This window comes from Schistocerca nitens, chromosome 1 (assembly GCF_023898315.1).
Source record: "Schistocerca nitens isolate TAMUIC-IGC-003100 chromosome 1, iqSchNite1.1, whole genome shotgun sequence".
NCBI classification, from domain to species: domain Eukaryota; kingdom Metazoa; phylum Arthropoda; class Insecta; order Orthoptera; family Acrididae; genus Schistocerca; species Schistocerca nitens.
The window spans coordinates 806195096-806215441 of NC_064614.1; the positions used below are offsets into that span (position 1 = coordinate 806195096).

General features: G+C 42.4%; 1 protein-coding gene across 1 annotated transcript; it reads right to left on the reverse strand.

Annotated features, from left to right (window-relative positions):
* Positions 1 to 247: 247 nt before the first annotated feature.
* LOC126237145 (pleckstrin homology domain-containing family A member 3-like) lies at positions 248 to 20296 on the reverse strand. The gene is made up of 7 exons (XM_049946985.1): positions 20030 to 20296; positions 19842 to 19958; positions 19615 to 19767; positions 17017 to 17141; positions 1773 to 1937; positions 555 to 601; positions 248 to 475 (listed from the first exon to the last, which is right to left on the reverse strand). Exons 1-7 carry the CDS (start codon positions 20067 to 20069, stop codon positions 466 to 468), a joined length of 657 nt encoding a protein of 218 aa, XP_049802942.1. The 5' UTR covers positions 20070 to 20296; the 3' UTR covers positions 248 to 465.
* Between the last annotated feature and the right edge of the window lie 50 nt (positions 20297 to 20346).

Consider the following 20346-nt stretch of genomic DNA (forward strand, 5'->3'; position numbering starts at 1 on the left):
ACAAACAGGGTACATGAATCTAAACACACACACACACACACACACACACACACTAATCAAATTTAATGCCTTTATTGTAAAATTTCTTATTAAAAACATAAGTGCGATCCATTCAGTAAATAGATTCCAAAATGTAGTCTACTTTGGCATCTCAGTTTGGAAAACACTTTCTTACAATGTGAAAATAAATTATTTTTTTATATATATTAAAATATGTAAACTGCATGAACTGAAGAAAACACAGGCTGCAGTAAACTATTTGTCAACATGAAAATATATAAATTGTTCCTTAACTAACTTATACATAACAACATAACTTTATTTACATCACTGAAAGACATTTCAGTTGCACATTTTCATATAAATTGATATTTAAATTTTTTCAAGTCCTGAGTAAATACATTCAAAAGATTAGGACGTCTTTTTCAAAGCCACAGTATTCTCTAAATATTGGTAGACAAACAGCTACACTTTTCTGCAACAAAAAAATATGTTAGTTTCTGCGTTAATGTAAATGGTTGAAACAATATATGATCAAAGCAATGGTGACTTACTTGTCACTGGAGTTTGATCGAATGACAGGCATGGCTGGTTTTATGATCTGGAACAGGTTAATGCTTCTGTATATTCCAAGAAAGGCATTATACCATGAAAATAAGCTACTTTTCATGTACTTTTAAGTAAGTAACTCTTTCCTCAGCTAGCAGTTTCAAAACCCTACAGTAAAAAGCTGTCCAACAGAGCAAGGACATAATGGTGAATGGTCTACTGTGACATCCTCACCCTGCCAGAGAAACTGCACGTTGCAGCACTAGTTCTAGATCTGAAGATGATGTGTGCACAATATCAAAAACGGGTGTGTAACCTAGACAGTCTTCGTTTCATTATACTAACAGTGGCCGTGGTTTCCCAAAGATGCAATGTCCTCAATTATACATTTAAAAACAGATTAACAATACTAATATTATGTATCTGGATTCATTCATTACTACCATGCCTAATTTCTTTGTGTTAAATTGATAGGATACCAAATGACACTGTCACTAACAGGTCACAAGAAAGTTACATGGAACTTACTACATGAAAGGCAGTAATTTTCCAGAACTATTCCAATTATGCATTTAGTTTATTTTGAGTCCACTGGCCAGGTCTGTGATTAATGTTTTAATAAAAACCAAACAATTTACTTTATTCAATAAATATAAGGTGATCCTCTATCTTCCGGGGGATTTATAGGTTACTGTGATTCAGATTTTTTCCTATGTGGTCAGTAACATCCTTATATTTTCAAAAACAATTTCCATTGTTCAATTTCAACACTTTTTTTCTCCTACTTATGCACATACCTAAGGAACTGCATCATAATTAGTGTTGGTGGGGGGGAGGTTGGGAGATAGCTGACATAACATTTTTTTCTAATGACTACTCACCATCCAAGATAAGTTATTAGTGTCAATCTGTTGATAATTCTTCAATGTAAATTCAGAGAGGGAGCGATTTGAGTTGATATGATCGCTTGCACCTATGATGTAAACTATGATATATTGATGGTGCTGTGGTTAACATGAAGGAAGCATCCTGAGTCTATGGAAATTTCTGGAGAGAAGCTTTTCTTTTCTGATGCAGAACATACTTTATCTATATCAGACTACCAAAATCCTTGTCCACACACTGATAATATGCTGATCAATTTTGAATATAGTGGAATTAGCCAGTTTCAGAAATGGAAGAAAAAAACAATGCTCTAAAACACAGTAGTACAGCATACACACCTTGCTTTTTGTCTGGTTGGAGACAGGAGGAAGAGCAGTGTCAGTCAAATGCTGATGTGGAAGCTCATATGTAAAATTTGCATTCGAGAGTTTCATGCAGTCTTCTAGCGTTCTGATGAACGTATCACAAGTTGCTCCCAGTAAACTCGTTGCTTCATCTAGTTTCTATAAGCAGTAAAGAAAAACAATAAATACGTAGAATACCACCCTGTACACAGAAATAAAGCAAGACTATATGCACGTAACCAGATAATTATTGTACACACAATAATGGTTTGCACTGGCCTGTAGGATGAATTTTAGTTCTCAGTTCTTAAAAGTTAAGTATTTTTCACCTTGTTGAATATTGATTCACAAGCCAACATTACCAGAGTAATGTTTAGTCTGTCAATAATCACTTCAACTGATGAAGTTTCTGCAAAATCCATTTCTAAAAATGAACAACATGTGTTACATTACACCGGAAAACCACTATGAGGTGTATGTCAGTAGGTATGTCCCATCACACTGCACCTTACAGTTTCTTCCCATTTCTTTTGTGTGCAGGGAGTGGAAAGAATGACTGCTTAAATGCCTCTGTGCACAATAAGTTTGAGGTGGTGGCTTCCACTGAAGCTGAGTCAGTGAGTCTCACTTCATCTGCTGGGAAACATACATGTCCTGTGTCAATGGGAGGGAAACGGAAAAGGGTAGGGGTCTATTAATCATTGGCAGGTCAAACGTACAGTGAATAAATTTACCCCATAGTGAAATGGCAGCAAAGGATGGGGAGGAACTTCAGGTGCATACAGTGTGTATGGATAAATGTAAACTTTCATGGCCGGAAATGTAACAATTAATAAAATATCCCGCACTATTATGTCGTGGTTGAATGGGTTTCACATTAAAAACCCAAATTTCGTCGCCACCTGCGAAGAACATTTTCAGGGGATATCACAACTTTGAGTGTCTGATTCACACCCTGACGTGCTACTGACTGCAGCAAAATTCCGTACATGCATGTTCCCATGCAGTGATATGATATCACATGCTTTGAATGGCTGTTGTTGGTTGCTATCATCTGCTGTTTCATTTTTTCCTATGCAGTCAGTAACATCCTTAGTGAAAGTCAGATTTTTTTATCAATCATGTAATAGTTCTAAGAATTTTGTCAGCTGGGTCTCTACTCTGTTTCCTACATGTCTGCAGATCTAATAAGTTGGTAATATTACTATTATAATTGGTAAGATTCAAACCACTACCGCATTTCCCTTGTTAGCGGGGAGTACGACAATACCATCACCACCATACAGACGTTATATGGCATTCCTCTTACTCATAGTTAAATTAATTTCTGGATGCTTTGCATGCAACAATACTCTTATAGCTTCTACATGGATTTCTTTAGCTGTAACTGTGTCCACACTACAAATGCCTGCTTCTTAAATTTGATAAGTTGCAACCCAATCTGATGAACTACCGCTTAGCCACTTCCTGTATGGTTATCAAATTATTCAAACTTCACCATCTGATAAGAGATTTGTGCTTGCCAGGGGTGGAAAAGTATCCGTGTAGAAGCAGACATCCAGTGCGAACAGGGTTACAGCCGAAGAATCCTGTGTAGAAGCTGTAAGAGTATCAGCTTGAACAAAGCTTCCAAAAAGTTGTTTAACTGTTGGTGAAAAGTTATTTAACTGTTGATGAGAGGAATGCCATAAAACGCTTGAATGATGACAATATTACTATCATTCTTCCCGCTGACAAGGGAAATGCAATGGTAGTTCTGAATGCAACCTATTATCGTAGTAGATTAATGACTTACTAGATCTGCAGACACATAGGAAATGGAGTAAAGATCCCACCGACAAAGTTCTTAGAATTTTTATGCGCATGAATAAGTTCTCTACTGAACAGAGCACTTAGTAAAATCTGTTCAGTTCAGCTGCACTTCTGTTCACAAATCAGCGCAGATTTAGAAAGCATAACTCATGTGAAATTCACCTTCCCCTTTTCTCACACAAAATCATGTGAGCCATGAATGAAGGGCAACAGACAGATTACATATTTAGGACTTGGGGAAACACAGCACCCTGCTGCAGACTGTTAACAAAGGTGTGAGTGTACAGATTAGGTTCCCAGGTATGAGTGGCTCGAAGACTTCTCATATAATGGAACCCAATGCTTTGCACTTGACAACAAGTGTTTATCTGAGACAAAGGAAGTGTGATAGGATCTTTCTTGTTCTCTACCTATTTAAATGATTTGACAAACACTGGGCAGCAATCTGCAGGGTTTTTCTCTTCTTTGTGGTGCACGGCAAGGTGTCATTGTTTAGTGAATGTAGGAGGATGCAGGGTGACTTGGACAAAATTTCTATTTGGTGTGATGAATGACAGCTTAATCTAAATGTAGAAAAGTGTTAATGAATGCAGATAAAAAGAAAAGCAATTCTATAATATACGAATACAGCGTTATTAGTTTGCTACTTGACACAGTTGCTTGGATCAAATATGTTGACATAACATTGCGAAGTGATATGAAAAGGAATGAGACCTAAGGACAAAAGTAAGGAAGTCGAAAGCTTGACTTCAGTTTATTGTGAGTATTTTATGAAAGTTAAGATCATTTACAAATGAGACCACATATAGATCACTAGTGCAACCCATTCATGAGTACTGCTCAAATGTTTGGCATCCCCACCACGTTGGGTTAAAGAAAGACATCAAAGCAATTCAGAGACGTGCTGCTTAACTTGTTACCATTAAGTTTTATCAACTTGCAAATATTCTTCGTGAAATCACAAGGGAATCCCTGGAGGGAAGGCAATATTCTTTACTTGAAACACTACTGAGAAAATTTAGAGGACCAGCATTTGAAGCTGACTGCACAAAGATTCTGCTGGTGCAAACAGTTTTCATATAAGTACCGTGAAGATAAGACTGCAGAAAGAGTCTATTGCTGACAACATACTTTTTGCACAAGTCTCCAATAGGTGAGTGGTCAGCGCGGTAGTCTGTCACGCCAAGGGTCCCAGGTTCGATTCCCAGCTGGGTCGGAGATTTCTCCACCCAGGGACTGGATGTTGTGTTGTTCTCATTATCATTTCATCATCAATGGAAGGCAACGGGAAACCACCACTGGAATCACTTCCCAAGACGCTCATGCAGTGGACCTCTCTGATGAGGCTTCACCCATGACAAGACCTGCCGTATGGCAGAACACAAAAATTTTTAAGGTACTACGAAGATAAGAGAAATTAGTGCTTGTTCAGAGGCACTTAGGCAATCATTTTTCCCTCACTCCATTTGCGAGTGGAACAGGAAAGGAAATGACTATTAGTAGTACAAGATACCCTTTGCCATGCACCATACCATGGCTTGTGGAGTACATATGTAGATGTAGATTAACACTGCCCCATTATGAGAATCCAAAGTGCATGGATTGTCTTCAAGGGCAAACACTTGTTCCAAGACGACAGTGATAGTGGCAGTAGTGACCTGGACATGCGAACCATAAGGAGGGAGTAAGGAAAGTAATAAATCATGACCAACCACATGGAGATCAAAACTGAGGCAGTGAAATCTAAGTGGATATGCTTGCGTGGTTCTGCATCATCTGGCCAGGGAGAGTACTGCTGGAGAGATGCAGTGTTGATGTACCTAACAGGTGGAACATTGGCGGCGCAGGTCATGATGTCAGAGCCAGTATTTGGCCAGAACACATTATGTCGTATCAAACTTATCATGCAGGACATGCTCTAATGGGGAACGTGCAGGAGGTGCAGCACTCGCTGCTGAAGCAATTGATTTAGGTGTGGTTAATGCTGCTGTAACCAATAGGGACAAAATTTGCACCCGGGAGGCGAGTCAGACCACCTGCTTTGTATAAAGTGAATAAGGGTCGTAACTTTGAGTTATGACTGGCAGCCACTACATGGTGTGATGTTAAGGGAAAGGTAGAAGTGTCCAAATACAGATCTAATTCTAGCTGGAAGCACACTGATTCATGTTGGTCGAAAGCCAGGTCAGAGTCCATGGGGAATCGGGACAGCAAGTCTGTGTTTGCATGTTATATCGCAGCTCTACAATGGATGTAATAATAATAATGGTAATGGTAATAACAATAACAATAATAATAATCTCGCCCCATAACATGCCTACCAACAATATACAAAATATTAACTTCAGTCATTACAAGGAAATTAATGACACATACAATACAGAACAAAATTATAAATGAAGAACAAAAAGGCTGCTGCAAAGGAGCACGAGAATGTAAAGAGCAACTGATAATAAATGCAGAGGTGACATATCAAGCTAAAACTAAACAAAGGTCGCTACACTACGCATACATTGATTACCAAAAAGCTTTTGATAGTGTACCCCACTAAAGCTTTTGATAGTGTACCCCACTCATGGTTACTACAAATATTGGAAATATACAAAGTAGATCCTAAATTGATACAGTTCCTACACATAGTAATGAAAAATTGGAAAACCACACTCAATATCCAAACAAATTCAAATAATATCACATCACAGCCAATACAGATTAAGCGTGGAATATACCAAGGAGACTCATTAAGTCCTTTCTGGTTCTGCTTTGCTCTGAACCCACTATCCAACATGCTAAATAATACAAATTATGGATACAATATTACTGGAACATACCAACACAAAATCACACATTTGCTATACATGGATGATCTAAAACTACTGGCAGCAACAAATCAACAACTCAACCAATTACTAAAGATAACAGAAGTATTCAGCAATGATATAAATATGGCTTTTGGAACAGACAAATGTAAGAAAAATAGCATAGTCAAGGGAAAACACACTAAACAAGAAGATTACATATTGGATAACCACAGCGACTGCATAGAAGCGATGTGAAAAACAGATGCCTATAAATATCTAGGATACAGACAAAAAATAGGAATAGATAATACAAATATTAAAGAAGAACTAAAAGAAAAATATAGACAAAGACTAACAAAAATACTGAAAACAGAATTGACAGCAAGAAACAAGACAAAAGCTATAAATACTTATGCTATACCAATATTGACCTACTCATTTGGAGTAGTGAAATGGAGTAACACAGAAGTAGAAGCACTCAATACACTTACACGATCACAATGCCACAAATATAGAATACATCACATACATTCAGCAACAGAAAGATTCACATTAAGCAGAAAGGAAGGACGAAGGGAATTTATCGACATAAAAAACCTACATTATGGACAGGTAGACAATTTAAGAAAACTCTTCATAGAATGAGCAGAAACTAGCAAAATACACAAAGCAATCACTCATATAAATACATCGGCTACACCACTGCAATTTCATAACCACTTCTAAAACCCTTTAGATCACATAACATCAACAGATACAAAGAAAGTAAATTGGAAAAAGAAAACACTACATGGCAAGCACCCGTATCATCTAACACAGCCACGCATCGATCAAGACGCATCCAACACATGGCTAAGAAAAGGCAATATATACAGTGAGACGGAAGGATTCATGATTGCAATACAGGATCAAACAATAAACACCAGATATTACAGCAAGCATATTATTAAAGAACCCAATACCACAACAGATAAATGCAGACTTTGCAAACAACAAATAGAAACAGTAGATCACATCACAAACGGATGTACAATACTAGCAAATACAGAATACACCAGAAGACATGACAATGTAGCAAAAATAATACATCAACAACTTGCCATACAACATAAACTAATAAAACAACATGTTCCCACATACAAGTATGCACCACAAAATGTACTGGAGGATTATGAATACAAATTATACTGGAACAGAACCATTATAACAGATAAAACACCACCACATAACAAACCTGACATCATACTCACCAATAAAAAAAAGAAATTAACAGAACTAATCGAAATATCCATACCCAATACAACAAATATACAGAAGAAAACAGGAGAAAAAGTTGAAAAATACATCCAACTGGCTGAGGAAGTCAAGGACATGTGGCATCAGGATAAAGTTGACATTATACCAATTATACTATCAACTACAGGAGACACACACACACACACACACACACACACACACCACTGTGTGTGTGTGTGTGTGTGTGTGTGTGTGTGTGTGTGTGTGTGTGTTGGGGCTTATGGGCACTCAACGTCGAGGTCAGCAGCGCCCTGACACACATTAAAAGGAATGAATGTGGACTGACCTAATAAAACTGAAGCACACACGCAAAGAAAGCAGGAAAAGAAGGTAAATGCTACATAAGAAAGTAAAATGTAAGGAAAGGGAAAACATAGCAACAAGAATGCCACAGGAAATTGTCATTGGCTGGCCACTTACATAAAATATGGGCGGGCTTGTCACACAGTAAATTAAGATCCTCTCCCTAAAATCTTTGTAAAAACATTTGACATGGCACAGAACTTGAAAACTTTAACCACATTCGTCTCAGTGTTGCCTAAAAGAGATGGTAGGTCCGCTGGCAAGTCAGCCGTGGCCTGCTGGTCAGAAAATAAAACACAATCCAATAAAACGTGGCGCACAGTGACCTGAACGACACAAGCACCACACATTGGAGGGTCCTCCCGCCGGAGCAGGAAGCCATGCGTCATAGGGCTGTGGCCTATCCGAAGCCGAGTAAGGAGAACCTCGTCCCGTCGACGGGGCTAATAGGAAGTACACTACACACACGTTGTGGGCCTGACTACACGGAGCTTATTGTCAGTCACTTCCAGCCACTCATCCTCCCACTGACGCATGACTTGTGAGCTCAACAGCGAGGTAAGTGCGTGCAGGGGTATAGCACACTGAGATACTTGTGGATCGAGACACGCCTCCATGGCTGCGAGATCTGCCCTTTCATTCCCAGCAATGCCGACATACCCTGGAACCCGCAGAAAGCTACCACCTTCCCCAATCGCTGTAGTTGGAGGAGGGCATCCTGGATGGTCTGGACTATTCTATCTGCTGGATACAAACGTTGCAATGAGTGAAGGGCACTTAGTGAATCAGAACAGACAAGAAATTTAAGACAGGAAGAATGTCTCATCTGCACCAGTGCCTGCAAGATCGCAGACAATTTTGCATCAAAGACAGTAAAAGTCTTAGGCAGTCGGACCTTGAGGACACGATCCGGAAAAACAACAGAGCAACCAACGGAACCCCTTGTTTCGACCCATCCGTAAAAACGGCTACATAGTCGTGGTGCTCAGATAAAATGGCAAAAAATGCTGCATTAAAAACGATGGCAGGAGTGCAATCTCTCTTGTACTGCAATAAATTTAAAATCACTCTGGGCCTCTTCAGTAACCAGGGTGGCAGGCGGTTAAAACCCAGGATTTGGGGTTGAACAGACTCCACACCAAGGGACTTTAGCACACGTCGCACTCGGATCCCAAACAGCAACGTAGCCTGGGGACGGTGGGAAAAAAGGCGGTCCAGAGGTGGATGAGCAACAAGATGGTGAGCAGGTGAGGTGGGAGCTGCAAGAAACTTACAAGCCTGGCGCACCAACAGGAGCTGCCGCCAGATGGTAAGTGGCGGTTCCCCAGCCTCAGCACAGAGGCTGGGTATGGGACTGGTCCGATAAGCACCCGTGGCCAGTCGAATCCCAGCATGGTGGACAGTGTCAAGGATCTGCAAATAAGACGGCCTCGCTGACCCATACATTGTGCACCCATAGTCCAGCCGTGAACACACAAAAGCTCGATAAAACTGAAGGAGACGCGCCCTGTTCGCTCCCCAAGACCTGTGGCTGAGGCACTTGAGGATGTTCAGTGCCTTCATGGTTCTGGCTTTCAAGTCGCATAGGTGTGGCAGCCATGACAACCTGGAGTCAAAAATTAGGCCCAGAAACCGCACTGTGTCTCTAAAATGTAGGACAGTATCCCCCATATGCAAAGCAGGCAAAGTAAAAAGACGATGAGAACAATTAAAATGAACACAAACACACTTATCGGAAGAAAACCGAAAACCCATCTTTGCAGCCCACTCCTCTAACCGCCGCACTGTTAGCTGCAACTAACGGCTCATGGTTGCAACACTGGAGGAGGAACAGAAAACAGCAAAGTCGTCCACAAATAAGGAGCACTGTACTGGACTCCTCACTGTAGACGTTATGGTGTTGATGGCTATGGCAAAGAGGGTAACGCTTAAAACACTGCCCTGGGGGACACCGTTCTCTTGCTCAAAGCGATCAGACAGTGTGTTATCAACTCGGGTCCGAAAAAAACGCTGAGACAGTAAAGACCGAATGAAAATGGGGAGGTGCCCACGAAAGCCCCATTGATGCAGTTGTGCAATAATAGTGTCTCCAAGTAGTATCATATGCCTTACTGATATCAAAGAAGATACCAATACAGTGATGCTTACGGAGGAAAGCCTGCTGAATAGCCGCCTCTAGGAGGGTCAGGTTGTCGATCGTGGACCGAAATTTTCGGAACCCACACTGAGAGCGGCTAAGGAGTTGCCTGGTTTCTAACAGCCAGACCAGACGACGGTCAACCATCTGTTCCAGGGTCTTTCCGACACAGCTCGTCAAGGCGATACTACGATAACTACTGGGACATGTGCAGTCCTTTCCTGGTTTGAGGAGAGTGATGAGGATTGCCTCCCTCCACGAGGTGGGGAACACTACTGTCTGCCATATGAGATTAAAACATTCAAAGAGGATTTCCTTTGACGCCGCTGGCAGATGACGAAGCATGGAGTACTGGATGCGGTCGTGACCTGGTGCAGTATCAGAAGTCCCACAGGGAGAAAGGGGAGTTGTAGGCCTCAGAACTGTTCGACCGAAAGTCCAAGTTTGCTCTCTCGACAGTCGCACAGTAGCGACGAAACGCTGGATCCTGATTTGCAGTGGCAGTACTTTGTGCAAAATGCTCTGCCAGCATCTGAGCAATGGCTCTGGGTGTCGTTTGGAGGCATCCCTGGTTCAGGACTGCAGCTATTGGTAAACGACTGCGTTGACCGGAAATCCTCCGGATGGCTTCCCATACTTTTGTGGAACAAGTGGAACGGTTGATGGAGTCCAGGAACTCCTGCCATGACCTTTTCTTGCTCTCCTTAATGACACGGCGTGCCCTGGCTCTTGCGATTTGAAAGGCGGTAAGATTGACCGCTGTTGGGCGGCATTTAAATTTTCGAAGAGCCGCACGCCTGTCCTGGATGGCTGAATGGCACTCTTCTGTCCACCAAGGCACAAGGCGCCGCTTAAGAGGGCCAGAAGACTGTGGTATGGACAGGACAGCAGCATGATGGATCACAAGTGTGATGTGATCCACCCATTCCTGTACGCTGTTGTGGCGTTCAAACACAGCCAACCGACTGAACAGTGGCCAGTTAGCCCTGTCAATCATCCAAGATGGCGGCCTCTGCTCCAGCAATACACCATCCAGGAGATGAATGCGGATGGGGAAGTGATCACTGAAATGAAGGTCATCAATGACCTCCCAGTGAACAGAGTCGGTGAGGGTTGGAGAGCAGAAAGATAGGTCAATGGCTGAGAATGACCCAGTAGCAGCAGAGAAATGAGTCGGAGTACCAGTGTTGAGGATGCACAACACTTGAGACGTTAGGAGGCTCTCCAAAACTCGACCTCGAGCGCAAAGAGAAATGGAGCCCCACAGGACATGATGGGCATTGAAGTCGCCCATGAGGAGAAATGGACGGGGGAGTTGTGCGATAAGATCTGTGAGAGCCTCTAAGTTGACTGCATCCAGAGGAGGTAAATAAAGGGAGCAAACGGTAAGTTGCCGATGTGAACGAATTTCAACTGCAACTGCTTGCAGGTCAGTATCCAGGGAGAGAGCAGAGCAGTGGTGGTCATTATTGACAAACACGGTGACTCCGCCTTTGGCCCTTTCTCCAGTCAGGTCATCTTTGCGATATAACGTATAGCCCCTTAGAACAGGAGCATTAGATGGTTTGAAATGCGTTTCCTGTAAACACAAGCACAGGGGGCGTTGCCGTGCTAGGAGGTTCAGTTCCTACACATGTGCCCGGAATCCATTCATGTTCCACTGTATAATGGGAGCCATCTATCAGGGTGCGAGTACCTTCATTCTCACTTTCTGTCGGCCAGGAGAGCCCACAACAGGTGGAGGCTCAGTTTTGGGGCGAGAAGATTGCCCCAGTCTGACATCAACCTCCATCGCTTCTGAAGAGGAGTCGAGAGAGACGTCAGAGAGAATAACATCGACATCAGCAGACTGTATAACTTCAGTCTCCTTCAGCGGGCGAGTCTTTACCTTTGGCTTTGGCTTAGATTTTTTGGTCTGAGGTGGCACTGGAGCCAAAACCTCAGAAGCAGTAGGAGGTGTAGCAGTGCTGGGCAGTACACAAGACTGGACCCGGGAAGGGGCAGGAAGGTCCAAGATGTCAGCTACCACGGCCTGGTCAGAAGGCCGGGGAGGAGCAGCAAGCTTCACAGGAACTGCAGCAGCACACGTGCATTGACAAATGCAGGTGCTAGTGCTGACAGTAGCAACCTCCGTTTGTGTAGCGGCATCAGTTTTCAAGACTGGCTGTTTCAAAACGGAAGAAAGAGAGGCAGCGAATGTGGGCGGCTGCATGGACTTTCACATTTTCTTTGCCTCACCATATGGGATGCGTTTTGTGGTTTTAAGTTCCTGGATCTTCCGTTCCTCAAGGAAAACTCTGCATTCCCTACTCCACACAGAGTGATCCCCAGAGCAGTTGACACACTTGGGAGGAGAGGAGCAACCAACTCCCCCATGGGCGGCTTTACCACAATTCCCGCAAGTGGCTTCCCCTCTACAGCCGAGAGTAGTGTGTCCAAAGTGTTGGCATTTAAAACACCGCATGGGGTTGGGGTAATAAGGCCATACACTGAGACGTAGGAAACCTGCCTTCACATGCTCTGGCAATTTGGTGCTGTTAAATGTAAGGATAAATGAGTCAGTCTTTATGAGAGTACCATCCACCCGTTTCATAACGTGTTGCACGTCGACAATTCCTTCCCGGGACCATTCAGCCTTCAATTCGTCTTGGGGAATGTCAACGAGATCTCTGCAAGTCACAACACCCTTGCTGTAGTTCAAGGTGTTGTGAAATTCAGTCTCTATCACAAACTCCCCAAGAAATTGTGCTTTCTGAATGTTCCGGACTTGCTGGAAACTAGATGTTTCAACCAACAAGGTTCCATTTCGCAAGTGCTTGACAGATTTTAAGGTTCCAGCAATGCCTTCTAAGCCTTTCTGTATATAAAATGGTGAAACTTTATCAAAACTCCCCTCCTTTGTTTTAATTATGAGAAACACATTCTGCGAAGCAGTTTGCATTCTGTTACTAGTAACTGAATCAGGAGGACTGACTACATGAGCCCTCTTGTTGAATTGGGTGTTAGAACCCACCAGCGGTCCACCCTTTCCGCTGGCAGGAGAAGAATAAAAGTTCGAGGGTTCCATCTCGGTCCCACGAGCAGCTAGGGAACTAGAAGTCCACCTAGACAGAGCCCTGCGTGCCTAGGTAAGCCTTATACAACTGAGGTGCGGCAGGTTCCCCAGAGGTTGCTCGCTAACAACTGTTCCACCTCAACAGTCATGCATCTCATCAGCGCGCAGCACACCTTGAGATTGAGGGGTTGTTTATAGAAATTTATTCCATCCTCGCAATCCAGGCAGTCAAGCCAAGATCCCCATTCCCTGAGACACACAACGTTCCACCGCCACGCCGCACGGTGGTCACTGAAGTATGCTCAGAGCTTACGGTGACAAGAGACTGGCGGCGCTTACCAGTCCCCAGCTCAGGAACCCGGGGTCGCCAAGCCCGTACCCAGCAAATGAATGCTGAGCCCCTGGGGGCACCACACTGTGAGCAACAGCACCAGTGCATGATGGGAGTGGCAACTGGGTGGGGATAAGGAGGAGGCTGGGGCAAGGAGGGGAAGGGGTAGTAGGGTAGAGGTAGCGGACATTGACGTGCTGCAGGTTAAAGGAGGGCAGGGGAGAGGTGGGGAGGAGGCATTACGGAAAAGGAGAGAAGTAAAAAGAGTTGATACGATTGCGTAATGAGGGCTGTGTAGTGCTGAAATGGGAACAGGGAAGGGGCTGGATGGGTGAGAACAGTGACTAACGAAGGTTGAGGCCAGGAGGGTTATGGGAACGTAGGATGTATTACAGGGAAAGTTCCCACATGCACAATTCAGAAAAGTTGGTGTTGGTGGGAAGGATCCTTATGGTACACGTTGTGAAGCAGTCATTGAAATGAAGGAGGTCATGTTTGGCAGCATGCTCAGCAACAAGGTGGTCCACTTGTTTCTTGGCCACAGTTTGTCGGTTGCCATTCATGCGGACATACAACTTGTGGGTTCTCATATCCACATAGAATGCAGCGCAGTGGTTGCAGGTTAGCTTTTAGATCACGTGACTGGTTTCACAGGTAGTCCTGCCGCTGATGGGATAGGTGATGTTTGTGACCAGAATGAAGTAGGTGGTGGTGGTTGTGGTGGTGGTGGTGGGAGGATGTATGGGACAGGTCTTGTATCTTGGTCTATTACAGGGATATGAGCCATGAGGTAAAGGGTTGGGAGTAGGGGATGTGTAGGTTCAGTGGATGGCAGAATGCCACTGTGGGAGGGGTGGGAAGGATAGTGGGCAGGACATTTCTCATTTCAGAGCATGACGAGAGGTTGTCGAAACCCTGACGGAGAATGTAGTTCAGCTGTTCCTGTCCTGGGTGGTACTGAGTTATGAGGGGAACGCTCCGCTGTGGCCGGACGGTGGGACTTTGGGAGACTAAAAAGATAAGGTACTTCACTGTCCACCACCCTTACCCTACTGTCTGTCCTCCTCCCTGCCCCAGCCTCCTCCTCACCTCCACCCAGTCATCATGCACTGGTGCTGCTGCTCACAGTGTGGTTTCAGCTGCCTGAGACTGCAGTCGTGTGTGTGAGTTTTGGGAACGTAGGGGATTGGTTCAAATAGTGGAATATCAACAACATCAGGAAAAGGATAGATGACAGATTCCTCCTCAGCATAAAGATCACATGTTGAGTTACAGGCAGGCTCAATGAAAAGACTGTTGCACATTTAGCTCTTGGCTAAAGCCTTCTTCAGAAAAAACACACACACACACACACACACACACACACACACACACACACACACACACACAAAAACAGCCTATGCATACAAGATGAGAGTAGTGGAGTGCATGCTACCAAGTGCTATCTTATTGGCTACAGTGCTGTTCTGGTGCTCACACTTTCTCATATACAGGACTCTGACATGACTTGGACTGGACTTTGCTTGAAAATACAAACTTTTTAAGTTAGCTTGTACCGTTTCCGAGGAGCGCTGCATATGATTATAGAGAATGGCATTTAAGGCATTATTCTGTTTGACGTTCTCCTTCATGGTGGAATGATCAACTCTGAAGCGTATTGTGCTACCTCAGAAATTTGAAGAAATGCCTCAGCACATTTGCCACAACAAAAATGCAAATGAACACCTCCTTCCCCATGACAAGAGTCTGGACACCTGAGAGCAGTTTACAAAACTTCACTGGACTGTTTTTTCCCATCCAACCAACAGCTCAGATCTCACACATTCCGACTTCCAAATGTTTGGTCCAATGAAGGATACACTTTGCAAGAAGCAGTATGTGGATGATGATGATGAGGAGGTTATTGACGCAGCAAGACATGGTACCAATATGCATACAGACCCTCTCAGTAAGGTGGTGTAATGCAGTCGCATTGAATGGAGATTATGTTGAAAAATTGGGCTTTGTAGCCAAGAGTGGGGAATAATATGGTGTACTGGAATCTTGAATAAAAACCAACCTGCTTTCATAAAAAAGTGTTACATTATATATTGAACACCCCTCGTATATATTGTTGCAAATTACCTCCACTGTTAGTGTGCATAGATCTCTTTCTTTAAAAGACACACATTTCATTTAGTATTTCCTCAGCTATGTTGGGTTTATTTCTATCCACAATTCTGTTAAAGTGTACTTTTTTATTCTGCGATTCAGACTGTTCCCACGAGCGGAGTAGTTTAAAATGCTTTAAAAACTGCCTCCCTTCCTCAGCACTTAAGGGATGAGACCTGACAGTCCATAAAATTTCAGATTCCACATCCCGCTGGTGCCAGTATCAGGAAGGATGGTGGGCAGGTCTCCAGCCAAACCGAGGTCTGCTTCGATATCAGTACATAAGATGGACATATGCCAAAATATGCTGAACGAAAAGTGGTACATTAAAAACTTGACAGGGTGGTGAATCCTCCCGCTGGAGGACGAAGCTATGAGTTAAAGATTATGTTCTATATGCTGTCTCATTAGCAGGAAGTTCTTTCCATTGGTGAGGTTGGCAAGAAGTCCACCATGACTGTGTGGTCAATTTGAGTGACTGCAGTTTGTTTTCTGCCACCGCCAACCACTCAGTTTACCAACTCAGTTTACCACTGACATGACGATTCATTTGTCAGATAATAAATGACGGTGTGCAAGAGGCTGGCAGATCAATGTAAAAACACCAACCCGACACGCTTCTTTGGCTGCTTTGTTGGCTATGTCCTTTTCCTGAATCCAACATGTTCAGGTACCAGCAAAAGTTCACCTCTGTGCCCCAGTGGTGGAGCCTCTAAAGAGTCATGGATGAGCTGGATCAATGGGTCTACCAAATACATTTGGTGGACCACTTACAGTGCAATGAGCAAGTCAGAACAGATGAGAAACCTTGTATTGTGATGCCTGTGAATCTATTCCAGTGCTGTAACAATGCCATATAACTCCACATCATAATTTATAAATTGTTCTGGAAGACGCACTTTGAAAGCCCCCTATCAAGGAAAAAAGCTGAATCACCAAGGGCGTCCTCTTGCTGAAACCATCCACATGAACAATAAATAAATTTTGATAGCCTATGCACTTAAAATTGAAGAAAATAATGTACTTAAAATTGAAGAAAACAGGGTGGTAAGTACATAATCTGGGGTATACGTTTTCATGCACAGACAAGAACACGGCAAGTGCTATAACCCAGTTTCTCAGAAATTTTGTTCAGTGGACATGGAGTCAAACCAACAGAAACTGTAGCTACTATTCAGTTCTCATTCATGAAGTTTGCAGGTAGTGTGCTGTACTGATGGGTGTTTAAATTATTGTGCAAGTAATGGTTGAGGCACATGTTAAAACTTTGCCATATGGCTGCAAATTTTACCCTCATTAGAAAAGGTGTTTCTTATGAAGAAACTACTGCAGTCAAAATATCTAGTACTTACTTCCACCTCTGGTCCACCCTCTTTCATGGCTGCTGTTTTAACCATATGGACTTGCTGCATCAACAGGTCACAGTACAATCTTAACTCAGACTTCTTTGTCTTAAGGGTATCAGGGTTAGAATCAGCTGAAATTTTAAAACTGTATAAAGCCAGTGGAATGAACAAAAAGGCCTTAACTGTTAATGAACAAGCTATGGAACAAGAAAGTATACATAATTTAATCAGCCCGCAGTGCTAATGAAATGAAAATTTATAGTTATACTGAAAAATTTTTCTTATAACATGCCATATGGTCTTCAGGCATTGATTGTTTATATGCTTTCCTAATTTTTTGCAAATTTAAGTAGTCAGAAATATCAACCAGAGTTGATCAAAAAAGATTCATTGAATGGTGACAAGTTACCACACTCCACTGTTTATAGTGAAGCTACACAGTAAACGTATGAGTACTAAGAGAGTTTCATATAAAAACAAGAATGTCTCAAAACTGGGCCACTACAGAGCACAATAAGTGAAAGATAAATTTGGAAAGCAAACAAACAAGTCAGAAGCTATACGGCAATACTTCTAATTAAAATTCAGTAACAAGTGCACAAAATAACATCTATAATAATTAAATAACATCAGAAACAACAATGACAAATCAAACAATTACAAAAAAGTTATGCTTCACACATACAATGTGCTGCCGAAATACTAATTATTGAAAAGGCAGTCAAATTACTTTTGTCATTAAATACTTTAATATTACTTGCTAATTGCAAATTTTAATGTCTTGGATATTTAGCGGTAAAGTTTGAAGTACTAATGTTCATACGCTATTTTATAATTCAATGGTAACGAGTTGAACAGTGAAACATCCAAGTTCGGGGTGTCTGAGCATACTGATGCAAATGTGGAACAGGTGCAACAGGCTTGTATGTGACAGTAGAAAATTGTTACAAACTTTCATATGACTTGAACATATATGCTTGAAACTACAACTGTGCAAATGAAATTGTCAAATGAATGATAACTGCAGGGTGTTCCAAATGATCTTCACTTTTTGTTTATCAGCTTAGTTACTGACAAAAATGGCCACCACTCAAGAGAAGGCATGGGTTGTAGAATGGTTGACACACACCAAATTTGACATCCAGTTCTAGCAGCACTTCTGGATACATTAAAGAAGCACCCCACCTTCAACTCTGCCCATCTGACAGTGGTACATGAGGTTCAAGGAATCAGGAAGTATCATTAACAGCACAAGTTCTGGGTGTCAGCATGACATGCAAATGCGGAATGGGTGCAACAGGCTTTTATCCAGAGCCCAACCAATTCAATCCATCAAGAGTATTTACTGTTGCAGCTACTTCCAACCACAGTGCGCTGGGTGCTACACAAGAGACTGGAGCTTTATACTACGAGCAGCAGCTACTGAATGTGCTTCAACCTGATGACAGGCCAAAGTGCAGATCATTCGCAAATGAGTTTCTGAGTTACATCAACAATGACCCGGACTATACGAAATGATGATTACACAGATGAAGCTTAGTTTCTTCTTTCTGGGAAAGTAAACCAAAACAATGTGAGGAGCTGATGCCCTGTGAACCCCAGTTTTAGCATGGAAACACCTGATACAATAAGGCCATAAATGTCAGACTGGAAATTAGAATATGGTTGACAGAAGGAAATGGCACAAAACACAAACATCTTCAAACATGAAACTTCCTGGCAGATTAAAACTGTGTGCGGGCAAGTGCTCTACCATCTGAGCTACCGAAGCACGACTCACGCCCGGTCCTCACAGCTTTACTTCTGCCAGTATCTCGTCTCCTACCTTCCAAACTTTACAGAAGCTCTCCTGCCTGGATCTTCAAACATGACTGTCTAACACAAGTGTGTTTCACCAAATACTATAACACACCATCTACAAACAAGACCCAACTCAAAAATATTGGGTCACACAACTCAACACACCTATAACACATGCGAAACCAGATGGATGGAATAAGATGCTTCCCTTGACCCCAAATGGTATAGCATCTAACAGCTTAATACATAGAAAATTAAATTCATTTGGGTGAAGGTAGGACAAGTGGTTGGCTGTAGTCTTGTTGAAGACACTAGTCTGGCATTTGCCTGGTGATCTTGCAGCAATACGTGTTCAGTGTTTGTCTATCCTTGAAACAATATCCTTAAATAGCGATTATTTCATTTACCTGGTAACCTAATACAGAACAAGGAATACACAGTTATAGTGGCACAGGACACTCAAATAGCCATCTAATGTTTTTGAGAGCATTGCTAGGTCAGAAAAGCGTAATTTACTGTGTTGTTACATTTTTCCAATACACTAAAAAATAAATAAAAATTGCTTGAGACCCAGCATTTAAGAGCAAACATTACTACAAAGAACTGTTTTTATCGTGCACCAGAATTTTTAAACACGTAAAATTGTAGCTTTTTCTTCAAATGCTCTAGATCAATCAATCAAATTCATAGTGTAAGAATGGTAGATGTATCTCCTTTTCTCTTGTGTTCAATTTACATAAATAATGCAACGTAACAATTAACCAGTCCTCTGGCAACAACGAGAGAGGGAGCTGTAACCAGTACCTGAATCCTTCCTGCTTCTAGTTGTGACACATGCCTTAGCGCTGCCTAATGCTACAAGCCACTGTTGACGTTCTTGAGATGATGGTGCTCTCAAGTAGATATGCTGTTCTCCTGGTATGACGAGATCCATGCGAGTGTTATCCACGGGGTTCACTACAACAATACCAGTAATCTCTAAACTTACGTACATAATAATTCTGTCGTGTATGTTTACAGACAAAACTTACCTATTATTTCGCACGCTGACACCTTCATTGACCCCTTACATCCTTGATTAACTTCGTCTTGAGATTTATAGTATGCAAGCACGCCATCATCCAAGATAAACCACCGTGTCTGCCATCCTGTAACAATTAATATATCAAAGTTTCCTAATATTTCTGCTGTACAAAGCAACCTTTGAAAGCTAACATACCGCTCCAATAGTTTGTCCACTTCCAAAGAACTCCTTCCATATTAAATCCAGCAGGATGTCATAACTGACAATTTTCAGGTTTCAGTGTACGTCCTTTCATCAGACCATCAAACTGACTGTCTTGTTCTCCTACTGTCAAAATACCTTCCACACATCGATTATGTACTATCACGCACTTCCACCGCTCGCGTCTTCCACAACGTCAACGTCAACAAACGAAGTATTTCTTTGACATTCACACGGCGGCATCACCAACAGCTCGGATCAAAGTATGTATGTTGTGACAACAGCAGCTGCAACTTGCTTTGTAGACCTCC